Source organism: Diceros bicornis, chromosome 32, assembly GCF_020826845.1.
Source record: "Diceros bicornis minor isolate mBicDic1 chromosome 32, mDicBic1.mat.cur, whole genome shotgun sequence".
Lineage (NCBI taxonomy): Eukaryota > Metazoa > Chordata > Mammalia > Perissodactyla > Rhinocerotidae > Diceros > Diceros bicornis.
Window position 1 is genome coordinate 1,375,115 of NC_080771.1, and position 12,859 is coordinate 1,387,973.

At 34.3% G+C, this 12,859-nt stretch overlaps 1 protein-coding gene across 8 annotated transcripts in view; it reads left to right on the plus strand.

Annotated features, from left to right (window-relative positions):
* Positions 1–12,859, plus strand: part of PHKB (phosphorylase kinase regulatory subunit beta) — a 215,184-nt gene that overhangs the window by 30,698 nt on the left and 171,627 nt on the right. For all 8 annotated transcript variants that reach the window (XM_058527748.1, XM_058527747.1, XM_058527750.1 and 5 more), the window contains 3 exons: positions 3,886–3,985; positions 8,826–8,933; positions 11,965–12,045. In XM_058527748.1, coding sequence (XP_058383731.1) covers positions 3,886–3,985; positions 8,826–8,933; positions 11,965–12,045 — 289 coding nt within the window. The remainder of the gene's footprint in view (positions 1–3,885; positions 3,986–8,825; positions 8,934–11,964; positions 12,046–12,859) is intronic.

Below are 12,859 nucleotides of genomic sequence, written 5' to 3' on the forward strand. Positions count from 1 at the left end.
AATCCAGATGAAGAGTGGAAGGTTTATTCATTGTAGCATCCTTTTAGCTTTTCTATAGATTTGAAATTTTTCTAAATAAAATGTTGAGGGAAAATTGCTAAAAATTATTCAGAATACTTTAAACATCTGATAGAGGGGCCAGCCCTGTGGCTTAGCGGTTAAGTGCGTGTGCTCCGCTACTGGCTGCCTGGGTTCGGATCCCGGGCGCGCACCAATGCACCGCTTCTCCGGCCATCTGAGGCCGCATCCCACATACAGCAACTAGAAGGATGTGCAACTATGACATACAACTATCTATTGGGGCTTTGGGGAAAAAAAAAAAGGAGGAGGATTGGCAATAGATGTTAGCTCAGAGCCGGTCTTCCTCAGCAAAAAGAGGAGGATTAGCATGAATGTTAGCTCAGGGCTGATCTTCCTCACAAAAAAATAAATAAATAAACATCTGATAGAGAATTTAAAGTCCTTTCTTTCCTGGGCACACTCTGTACTAACTGCGCAGGTAATTTATCTTCTTATGTAGTTAAAGTAATAGATTTTTTGTGTTACTAGCAAGAGCAATATCTCCCATTTGGAGAGGTATCTCCCATTTGGAGAAGTGCAAGAGTACTTAGCACAGAATTATTATGAAGCTCTTTTTACTTTCACAGAATCAAGTTGTGATGGTTTGTTTAGAGAATTCTCATGTTGTAAAATAAATGGAATTTTTGTTTCTAATGCTACTTGTAAATGCCAATGACGTCATGTAAGATTGCATTATGAAGAATTTCTCAAAAATTAAGCTGTCAATATTTTCTCTTCAGGAATTTATATCTACCTCTTTTTGGTAGTGAATACATAGTATAAAGTTATTAGTTTTTAAAAATTATGAGTAATTTAATTTTTCTAATTGCATTAGTTTTCAGTCAGTCTTGTTGACAGTCTCATGAAACCTCACATCTGTTTGAATTTGTGCGTGTATGTGTGTGTGTACTGAGGACTTAAACAGGTTATTTTTTGCACATTTATATTTCACACACATTTAGGAGTATAATTTGGTGTTATTTCATTAATTAGATATAGTCAATATTTTATTATTAGAGACAATGAAGTAATTTATTTGCAAAAATACACTTTGAAATAGTTTGTTTTTTTAAATGTAATATTACAATTCCACTGTATAATTGTTTTATTTTAAAGGAGGGAAGAAAAGCTTACTAATATGTTTGACTTTTTAAAATGTCGTTTATATATCAAGTTGTAGTTTTGAATGTACCATTATTTATAATTTTAATTATATTACATTATATATTATAATTAACATAAGTAAATATATTTATATTTTATTATATAATTATAACTATTATAATTATATTAGTTTATAAATAGTTATATTATTTTGACTTAACATGGTTCAGATTAAAACTGTTTCTGAGTCTACTCAATTATACAAAATCTGTTAAAAGAAAGTTGAACCTATACTTCATGTCATATTAAAAAGTATCATGTAGGTTTTTTGCATTTTTTAATTTGTTTCCAATATAACTTCTAGAAAAAAACATGACTTTAAGTTAGGGTTTAATTGTGGAATTTCATTTTCTTTACTTTTTATATTTGAGATGACTAAGTCATTTTTTAAAAGAGTATTGACTTGAAAGAGTACTTTCAGACTGCTTAAATGTGTGTATATGGGAAAAATGAAAACTCAAGGCAAATGTTGATGAGATACCTTGCAGTACTGTCCAAGGGAGAGAAAGGATACCTTCCTGCAAGAAATCAACCTGTTCTCTTCCAGTGCCAGATTTATCGCTATTTTAGGATTGATTATAATAGGTGGTCTTATCTTAGTACTAGTAAGCAATCAGGTCATCTGGCTATTTCTACCACACAATATTCTGATTTTGTTTTCCTTGAGGTTTGCCTGTGGGGAAATAATGCATCAATGATGGGATTCAAGTGTCTACTTTCTTCACTAGTTATATATTTTAAGTATGGAATTCTGATTTAGATATAAAATCAAGACTTCAGGGCCGGCCCCGTGGCTTAGTGGTTAAGTGCGCGCGCTCCGCTGCTGGTGGCCCGGGTTCGGATCCCGGGCGCGCACCGACGCACCACTTCTCCGGCCATGCTGAGGCCGCATCCCACGTACAGCAACTAGAAGGATGTGCAGCTATGACATACAACTATCTACTGGGGCTTTGGGGGAAAAACATAAATAAATAAAAAATTATAAAAAAAAAAAGACTTCATATTGTAGAAGTATCAGATCAACAGTTGCACATAGCTTGTGATCAATAAATAGACTAGAATTAAATTTAAAGTTTTCGTTTATTCATTTTTTAAAATTAAAAGTATTCTTCAGATCATGTTAAAACTTGAATTTGCATCCACAGAACTTGCTAAAGAGCATAGAATATTGCCAGTTCCTGGTAGAAAATAGAGGAGTTATTTTGAGTCCTGAGGTTCACTTTAAATCTTAGGAAAGATAATAAATATATCCTACTGGCCTAAATATTTTTACTGAGATGCAACTGCTCTTTTATTTTCTCAGTCAGAAGAGAAATATTGTTCTGATTACCATATTCTTTGCAGAAGAAAGGAGAAACAGGAGAACTTCATTGAAATAGAAAGATTTGTTATTGTGCCTGAAGTATTATGGAATATTTTAGTTGTGGGTTAATGCTTGTTGAAATTAGGGGCAGAGGACTATTTTAAAGGCTTGATTTCATTTTTTTCTGAATTATTTTGTTTTTAGATGTGGTAGGAATTGTACATAGAACATTTCGGTGAGTTCCTTATACTCCAATTGTGCTGTTTCCTCCATATATCAATGCGTGGTCCACTGTTATCCATGCTGTAATTTGCGTCTATTGAAACACTTGTGTTTGACATCTTGGGGAAAAATGGAGCATAGAGCAAAATCATGCTAGTTTTCCTGCAGTGTTTGCATATGAAAGGAGGGATGATGTTCTAATGACGAAAAACTTACTTTTTACTGACATTCACCATACTATGTTAAAATGATCATCATTCTTCCTAGTAGTGATATATGAGATCTGCAATTGGAACAGGAGGTAATCATAGTATACTTTTTAAGGAGACAAATGATACTTTTTATCAGGTAAGGATGATTGACAGATATTTTAGTTAAGATTTAGTGAAACAATGAATAAGCTACTTTTATTTTTCAGTAGTGGGTAATAATCATCCACCTTTTGAAGGTCACTGATCCATAATAAAAAAGAAAGTTAAGCACAGAAGAACATCTTAACCTATGTGATAGGCAGATTTTAGCTCTTCTTTCTTTCTAAAAGCAAGAGATGTAAACTATCATCAATTGATTTTAAACTAAGACCTGAGAATATAAAACTTTATGCCCAAATATGTCACGTCTTGTACTGGGTGTGTGTTTAGTTGAAGGCATCCGTGACGAAAGTGCCCACCCTGGCATTATTGAACACGTGGCAGAGCAAAGTAGTCATGTGCCTATGTTATTCTGTGCTTCCTTGAATCCAGGTGCTCATTGCATAACTAAAAGGAATTGATAGTAAAAATTGCCTTTTCTTTGTAACAGTGAATTTAAAAAATCTTTTGGTAGATTTTTCTGATATAGAAATATCCTTTAAAATTTCAGCCAAGTCAATGTAGAAAATATTGTATGCTGTTTTTTAAAGCAATTGGCTTACTTCCTTAAAAGAAGGAGGAATCTGCACAAGTTTCATCATAGGATTTTTTTTTTATTGTAGCGTTTCTACATCTGCTGGGAAAATGGAGTTTCACTGTTGCAGAATTAGTAGATGTCGCCAGAACGTAGGATTAGCCAGATAGTTAAATACTTAATTATCAAAAACCCTGCTTCCTTTTCAAATGCATTTCCAATTTGTTTCATGAGTTATCTCTCTCACCCAGGCGCATTGATGATGACAAGGGAAGGACCCATGAGCTGGAGCACTCAGCTATAAAATGTATGCGAGGAATTCTCTACTGCTATATGCGTCAGGCCGATAAGGTAAAACACCGTCGTGTGGACTGCAATTCTCACGTCATTCTGAGGGATTAGTTTAACCAGTGTAGCAATAGCATCTTTTGAAGAAGAGTGTGCTTTCAAAAGGTAAAACCACATCCTAGGGCAGTCTACGTGGGTTAAAACAGCCCCTGCCTTCCCAGCCCAGGGTTTTGAAATACGGAAATTGAAGAAATACTTTAAGTGAGAGGTGATTGAGAATTATTATTTAGGCTTGAATTTGTTTGTATTTTGCATCTGGTGTTTGCTTGATAAAGATTCAGTTTCTCAGGAATCTCACAATGTTCATAATTCTAACTAATATTATATTACTTAAGAAAATCTTTATCACAGTTCCTTTGGGACATGTGAATGCTGTGACTTAAGTGAATGTTAAATATATAATACTTCGTTTATATACCTGCAAAGAGGGCAGGAATTATAGACTTAGAAAACAGCAAACTTTACAGAGTTACTGTGGGAATTAAAGAAATAATATACATAATAAAACTTTTTAAACTGTAAAGCTCTATACAAATATAATGTGATATTCCCCCTACTTACCTGCATCTCTGTGTCCCCAGATCCTAATATAAGTGTCCCTATATGTACATCATCGTGTCATGGGTCCCCAAGACAACCCTCAGGTTTGATGATTTATTAGCAAAGATGCACATCAGTAATTATGCAGACAATTTTGATCACTTAATATTTTGTATGTTTTTATCATGTGAATGTTATATTGTTTTAATTTATGCTTGAAAAGGATCAAAAAATTGTGATAGCCCATTTTCTTCTTGAGATCTGTATCTGAAAGTTAAAACTGAAAAAAATCATTTATATTCTGCACCAGAATATGGCAACAAGAAAATGTTAGTTGGCAGAAAAAGTAAATTTATTCACAAGCTGGTAATAGATATGTGACAAACCTATAATTTGTCTACTGAGATTTGACTTTGCAAATCATTATTATAAAGGTTTTTCAATGCTTGACAAAAAGTGGTATGTTATATTAACATATTTGAATTAAATTAGTATGTTATATATATTGAATTTTGATTAAAGTTATTTTTTCCTAAGTGTGAGAAGTTTACTGTTTATTTCACATTTATCATTTCATGAATGCCTAATGTGTGTGAATTCAACTTTTCTCTCAAGGAAACATTGTGGGAGCCATGAATTTCATGTGTTTGCTAAACAAGCTGACAGACTTAAATTAGAGTTGTTTCTCAGAAGGAGGGAAATGATGTAATATGAAGATTTTTCTTGCTGCTTGTTTAGCCAATTGTTAGTGTCCTTTCTAAATATTATTCAACCTTACTAACCAGTCTTCACAGATATGTTTTCTTTTGAATACAACTTGAATGTGACTTAAACTGTCTTGAATTCCTTCCTTAAACTATAAAGGATTAGGATGTTTTTCCTTATGTAGGTACAATGGTAGACCATTAAAATAAGTGTGAGTTGTAAGAAGGTATGGATCACATTAGGATTAGGTATTTATGCATACCACAAAATGTAGGGTTTTACAAATGTTAAAGTATTTTCATTGTTACAATCTTTCTTCATCCCCATAACTTTTTAGAGTAGGAGTGGAGGATATTACTATAATCCACATATGACTGTGAGGGACTGACTCAGGGTGATTGAACCATGCACCGCTCTCACTGCCTACCACCATACTTTCACCTCTTGTTGGTGCTCACCATTTCCTTCATGATTCCATAGCCGGAGAGAATGTTACCATGTTTTAAAATGTGAAATGTATCTCTTTTGGCCTTGCCTTAAATTAAAGTGAAGCGTATTTGTAGTGTTGATTTGCTCTTTGAACTTAAGGCTCATCTTCTTTGTCTTCTGAAGTAAAACCATGACTTAGAAAGTCTGAATCTCCACTTTTATTGATTTCTCATTGTGAAGCATGCTTCCTAAAATATTTTCTAAAAATACTACCTGAAAGAGATATTTTTAATTTACTGTGAATAAATAAAGTTGTCCTTGATTTGCAGAATGTAGAGCAATCTATTTCTGCCTATTATTGTTTTGCCACTTGTCTTAATTCCTACTTATTAATATTAGGTATTTTTTATCTCTAAATGTTCGTATACCTATTCTCTCATTTATTCTCTTTTCTAATATTCCTTAAGGAGAAGCATTCAGAATTTTGTAAGATTGACTTAATCTGCAGTTAGTAGTTATAGACTATGAATGTTGCTGTCCCTAATTATCTACTTAAAAAATCTATTTGTTTAGAATGCTGCTAAGTGGTTTCTAATACGTGAGAAATCGTTAAAATTTTGTAAAATATATTCTTCTAGGATTCCCTTATGAGATGATTTTTCCCACCTAAGTGCTTGTTTTAAGGCTATAAGTTAAGAATAGATGGTAAATACTCAGTTACCTTTTCCTCAGTGATAAGCTGTGTATTCACAATGATTAAAGTTTTCAGGAAAAGTCCAAGTAAAATACAAGCAGAGAAAACATTATTCAGGATTTGTTTTAGTCTAGAAAATTTTGCTTTAATTATTCTTTATTTTTACTTGCGAGATGCCAGACATCATATAAAATACTAATTAATGTCCCCTTGTTTTTGACTGCTTTCAAGAGTACTTTTTGTCTATAATTCACATACAATACGCCCCATTAATTTTCAAAGCCTGTAGAGTTTGGATCTTATATTTTTCTGAAACTTTAAATTATTTGTCCTTTAACAGCTTTAAGACCCAGAGCATAGTTATGTAAGTCCCCATTTGAGCATCTTTAGTAGTTGCTTTTCCCCTGATGCAGTGATTGAATGTAAATTCTCATGCTGGGTACTTGCATGTCTTGAAGACAAATAGTAAACACTGCCTTGTCAACTGCAGCAATCACTTTATTAAACTAATAAAACCTTATCTTTTTAGATCCTTATCAAGTAAGCAAAATGTATTTTGTTTTAATTTAACTATATTTTTGTCTAAGAGTACAGAATAATGTTTAGTACTTTGAGGTAATAATCATGGTAGTGTGGAAGGAGTGACCACAATGATTTCTATGTGTGTTTCAGATGTTGGGAAGGATAGCCTTCTCACCTTCTCTGAATTAACACTGGATGGCTTGGTTACATTTTTGTGTGTGTGTGAGAAAGATCAGCCCTGAGCTAATATCCAATACCAATCCTCCTCTTTTTTTTGCTGAGGAAGACTGGCCCTGGGCTAACATTGGTGCCCATCTTCCTCTACTTTATATGGGACGCCACCACAGCATGGCTTGACAAGCGGGGCATCAGTGCGCCCCCGGGATCTGAACCTGCGAACCCCGGGCTGCCAAATCGGAGCGCGCACACTTAACTGCTGCGCCACCAGTAGGGCCCCAGATGGCTTGGTTACTTTATAGACAGAGGATGTAAATCCCTACCTTTACTCTTGTTCTCTCACTTCTGATTACCTACTCGTAGGTCCTGACTTTCATTTTATTGACTTCAATCACAGGGAGGGCGGTATTTGTGCAGGGCTCCTGGGGGGTGGAAGGGTGTATTAACCCTTTAGCACAGTACTGCCCAGTAAACTTGCTGTGATGATAGAAATGTTCTCTATCACTGTGTCAAACAATGCAGAAGCCAGTAGTCACATATGGCTGTTGAACACTTGAAATGTGGCCAGTGTGACTGAGGGACTGAATTTCTAAATACTATTTATTGTAATTTAAATAGTCACATGTAGCTAGTGGCTACCATATTGGATAGTGTAGCTTCTAGAAGCTTATAAGATAGTGGGAGATACAGACAACTAATAAGAATAAAAGACAGGAGAAATCATTGAGGGATAAGCACCCTGATGTGGAAGTCCAGAGAAAGGAATTTTAGTGGGAGTTCAGAAGGGACTTTATAAAAGATGATGATTTTTGAGATAGGATTTTAAGGATGAGAAGAATTTTGAAGGTAGAGGAGAGAATATGGTTCTCTGTGCCTCCTTAGCCAAGTGAAGCAAGGCAAGATCATAACCACCAGATAATTATCATCACTTATCTCTTATCAAAGAGAGAAGAAAATCATTGCCTTTACATAGAGCTATGTGTCATTCTGTTCATTCTCTGTTCCTGTTCATTCATACTTCCAGAGACTAGCACAGTACTTGGCTTATAATTGGTATCAGTAAATGTTTGCCAAGTTGAATTTAATAGGACCTAAAAGAGTAAATGGATTTTTTTGTCTTTGTAGTTTGTCTGTTGGATCATTTAGTATTTACTTAGTATTCTAAAATGGTTAAATTTTATGTTCAATTAATAAGTAAAGGAATGGCCTAGGTTCTCTTGAAATTGATGCCTTAGTAATGAGAGTATATGTGTAAAAGGAATGAAAACATGTTGACGAGCATAGGTTATAATTTGTGATCTTTAGAGAAAGAAATAGGTTTGAGGTTCTGAACACTTACTGAATTAGAATGTGGCCTGAAGCACTTTTTCACTGAATGTCTTGTAAGCATTTCCAAATAGCAGTGCAGGAGGATATAATCGCTGAAATCCTGTCCCACAGAGTAAGCCATTATTTGACTCAAAAGTAAAGTAAGATGCACACCATTGCAAAAGCCGTTGCTACTACATTAAAATGTTCCCTATTACACTTGAATTGCTGTTTGTGAAATATCAGTTAAGTATTCAAGAATCGTGTTAACTCTATGCAGTTAGTAGTTATGAGTTTTATCTGTGTTTTGTTTCTTTAGAAAATGTAACATTTCTGCTTTGTTCTGTACTCTGCCTATAGGCTGTAGCTTTCCTCATTAAAAAGTTTCATGAAAAATAACTTATAATCTCTAATCTTGGATGAGAATGTGAATTACTAGCGTTACTTAAATTTTATATTTGATTCTAGGTTCAGCAATTTAAGCAGGATCCACGCCCAACAACATGTCTTCACTCTGTTTTCAATGTGCATACAGGAGATGAGATCCTCTCCTATGGGGAATATGGCCATCTTCAGGTAAAAAGAGAAGACTTCAAATTTTCTTCTTTACACTCTACATCACAGAAGATTTGAAGCTATTTACTATTTAAAATTTTTAAAAAGTAGGTTTTGGGGCCGGCAGCATGGCGTAGTGGTTAAGTTTGGCACGCTCCACTTTGGTGGCCCAGGTTTGCCGGTTCGGAACCTGGGTGCGGACTTGCACCACTCGTCAGCCATGCTGTGGCGGCAAACTGCATATAAAATAGAGGAAGATTGGCACAGATGTTAGCTCAGGGCTAATCTTCCTCAAGTAAAAAAAAGAGGAAAATTGGCAACAGATGTTAGCTCAGGGTGAATCTTCCTCAGCAAAACACAAAAAAAAGTAGATTTCATAAATTGTTCAAAGTAGAAGTAGAAAATCGACCATGAAAAGACGTGAACTGCCAGCCACAAGGACTGAATTAGTTATTGTGATTGAACATTAAATCTGACTGTGTTCTTGGTCCGCAAGCCAAAAGGGCAACTGGATGAATTATAGTATTACTATCTAGAAGAACGGATCCGACAGTTCTTTCAGTGACAGAAGCTTGTACTTGTTATCAAATTTGGAAGAATTTCAACACTTAGAAACTAGGGAATAAATGACAGTTGACAGTGATGTAACAGCAAATCAGAAGTTTTTGTTACGTGACAGTTCATTTTTAATATATCAACTTTCAGTAAAGCTAAAAACATACCACTAAAATGAAATTCCAAAAGGCATTTCTGGAGTCTATAAATTTTGTCTTCTATAATATATTGAATTGTATCCTGTGCTAAGAAAACACTGTAGGATTTCATGTTTTGTTTTTACTGTTTTTTCTCTTAAGGTCTGTGTACTGCTTTTAGCAGGACATTCCATTGCCTTGTTCCTGGGATACAAATATTATACATGCTATTTATCTTTAATGGATTTTCTTTTTGCATTTGTTTCTGTGATCTTTAGGATAGAGTACTTATTATTCATATATTCGTTACTAAAATAAGAGTATCTCCTTTTTATAGTACCTCTCTCTCTAGAGATCTGATATGTCTTACTTTAGTATGACTCCTCCATACACAGAAAGTGCAGTGTCTCCATTTCAATACAGCAGAAACGCATACTTATTTGTAACCAGTTCCTTGGAGAGTTAGTGTTATATGAATATGTTGTTTCTTAACCTTCTCCTTATAATTATCACATAATTAGGTTTTCTTTACCTTTTACTTTGACAAATAGGGTTACTATCTGAAATAGGGTTTTCAGAAGATAACGGCTCATTTATTTTTGTATCCCAGAATTTAAGCTCAGTGGCTGGCACTTAGTAGGTGTTCAGTAAATGCTAGTCAACCTGTTATTTGGCAGTCCCTTTACAATTTGCCACTTGCTGATATTTTCTCAAAAGTCAGAGCAGAGAGCTTGGAGGTGCAGTTGTAAATGGCTGTCCATAGGAATGAAATTTCTTTGAAGTCATTTCTGACAGGCCAGTGTCAGTGCTGTAAAAATATTTGGGTGAGCCTGGCAGAGGGATGAAGCTCTTTTCCATCATGTTCTGAGAAAGGTCACTCAAAAATTTATGTCAGTCCAAAAAAACTAAAACCAGAATCCTGTATCTTTTTGTAAAAGTGGCCTGCTTAGATCTTAATAAGACCCTGACACCCTACTGGACTTCGAGTCCTGGGAAGTCAGGAGACATCTGGCATCATCCTGGTTCCTGAGAGAGCCACCAACACTGCTAGGTCCTGGTTACACAGGGCTGCTTTGTCCCGGGCCTCTAAGGCACAAATAATTTTGTGCCCCAACTTTCCATAAATAACTACTTAGTAAGGTTTGGAGGACAGTCAAGGGAGACAAGCAAAATTACGTCTTGCTTGCTCTTTGTTTTAACTTAAGTTAGCAATGTCCTGACTAAATGTAACATTTCTGCTGCTTCCTATTTATTTATTTAATAACAGCTTTCTTGAGATATAACTCACATGACATACAATTCACCTATTTAAAGTGTTCAATTCAGTGATTTTCAGTATATTCATAGACTTGTGCAGCCTCTGTCACAATCGGTTTCAGAACATTTTCATCACACCATAAAGAAATCTTTTACCCATTAGCAGTCACTCCCCATCTCCCCCAAAGCCTCTAGCCCTAAGCAATCACCAGTGTACTTTCTGTCTCTATGAATCTGCCTATTCTGTACATTTCATATAAATGGAATTGTGCAATATTTAGTTTTTTGTGACTGGCTTCTTTGATTTAGGATAATCTTTTCAAGGTTTGTCCGTGTCATAGTGTTTATCTTTCACTGCTTGTTTACTTGAAACAATTTACATGTCCCATACAGGATTCTGTGAGAATCTTTTTTTGTTAAAGTGGATATTTTTGTCTTCATTTTTTTTTTGTTTGTTTAGGTCATATAGTGTCTATCTGTAATAGACTAAGAAACTAAAAGAAGAAAATAACACATTTGATTATAAAATTCATTTGTTCATAAATATATTTTAAATAATATGCTGTACCATTGATTAAAATTAATATGTCCCTGCAGTTGCTTTCATAAATTCTGTATTCTCTGAAAATAAGACTGTTTTCAAGATGCATTGCCTATTGTTTATGGTGTACTGGCATGGTCCTAATGTCTTACTTGCCAAATAACTTTTTCATTTACGTGTGTTTGAGATGCATTGACATTACATAGCTGCCTGTAGGGGCAGAACTATTCCAGAGTAGATGTACTTTAGACCTAGAGTTTGAAAATAAATTTTTGAAAACAAATGTTATAGAGACACCTGCTAACAGTCCTACTTGCAGCCATTTTCCTAATCAGATGTTAACCATCATGATGAATTTGAGGATTTTAGAGTTTTATGTACAAAGCTGGGATTTTATTATGAGCTAAATCCATAGCTTCTTTATTTCACAATAGGAAAGGAAATAGTTTTTATATGCCACTATTAGAACAAATGACTTGTAAGTTTAGCTTTTACATTTAATTTCATAACATAATATTTTTGTTGTTTCCTTTAACCTTTTAATGTTGCTGTTTGTTTTCAGATAAACGCAGTGTCGCTCTATCTCCTTTACCTTGTGGAAATGATTTCCTCAGGGCTGCAGATTATCTATAACACCGATGAGGTATGATTTCCTCAAAGTCTTTAGTACTGAGTTTTCTCTGAAAATATCTTTTTTTTTTTAACTTTTTAAAACTTATTTTTAGTTTCATAAAAATGGATTATTCTTAAATTCATATAATCAGATACTGGATTTTGGATATTGGATCAAAGAGTCTTTATATTTTCAATGCAAAGCACTTTAAAAATGAACAAAATATATAACCAGTTGTAAAACTTTACTCCTACGAAGGCTCTATTTCAGGTTATCTGAAATAAAAACTTGTAACTTTCAGAAAATTTTAGTAACAACGAAAGTAAATAGGATTTGCAGATTTTCTCAGAGTTATGTTGTCTCTTTTCACTTCATTGCTTTTTGTAACCAATCCTTTTAAAAGTAAAAAGATACTTTTATCATATTGTATTATTTTTATTTGTGGAACCTCAGTAGGGTTCTTGATGTTTTTCAAAAGATAAATACCATGTTTTTATTCTTAATAGGAAATTTGAAAACAATTTATATCCAAGTTCAGAAGCACTTCTTTCATAGACACTAATGCTTGAACAAACACACAGACACACATGCTGACATGTTTTGAAATGTGTCACAGTGGAAGCAAAAAGCTTTTATTATTGTGATGGTACATACAATGAGAATTCCATCAAAGAGTTGGTATGCTACAAGTATATATACTTGTTATTATTCCTGTCCTGTGATCCATGCAGGGAGAATAATTGTATCATATACTAGACACCAAAATCATCAATGGACTGCACTGAGGGTGTTATAATTGGTACATGTAGTCCTGCTGTCTAGTAGATTATAGTCCTGTACGTCC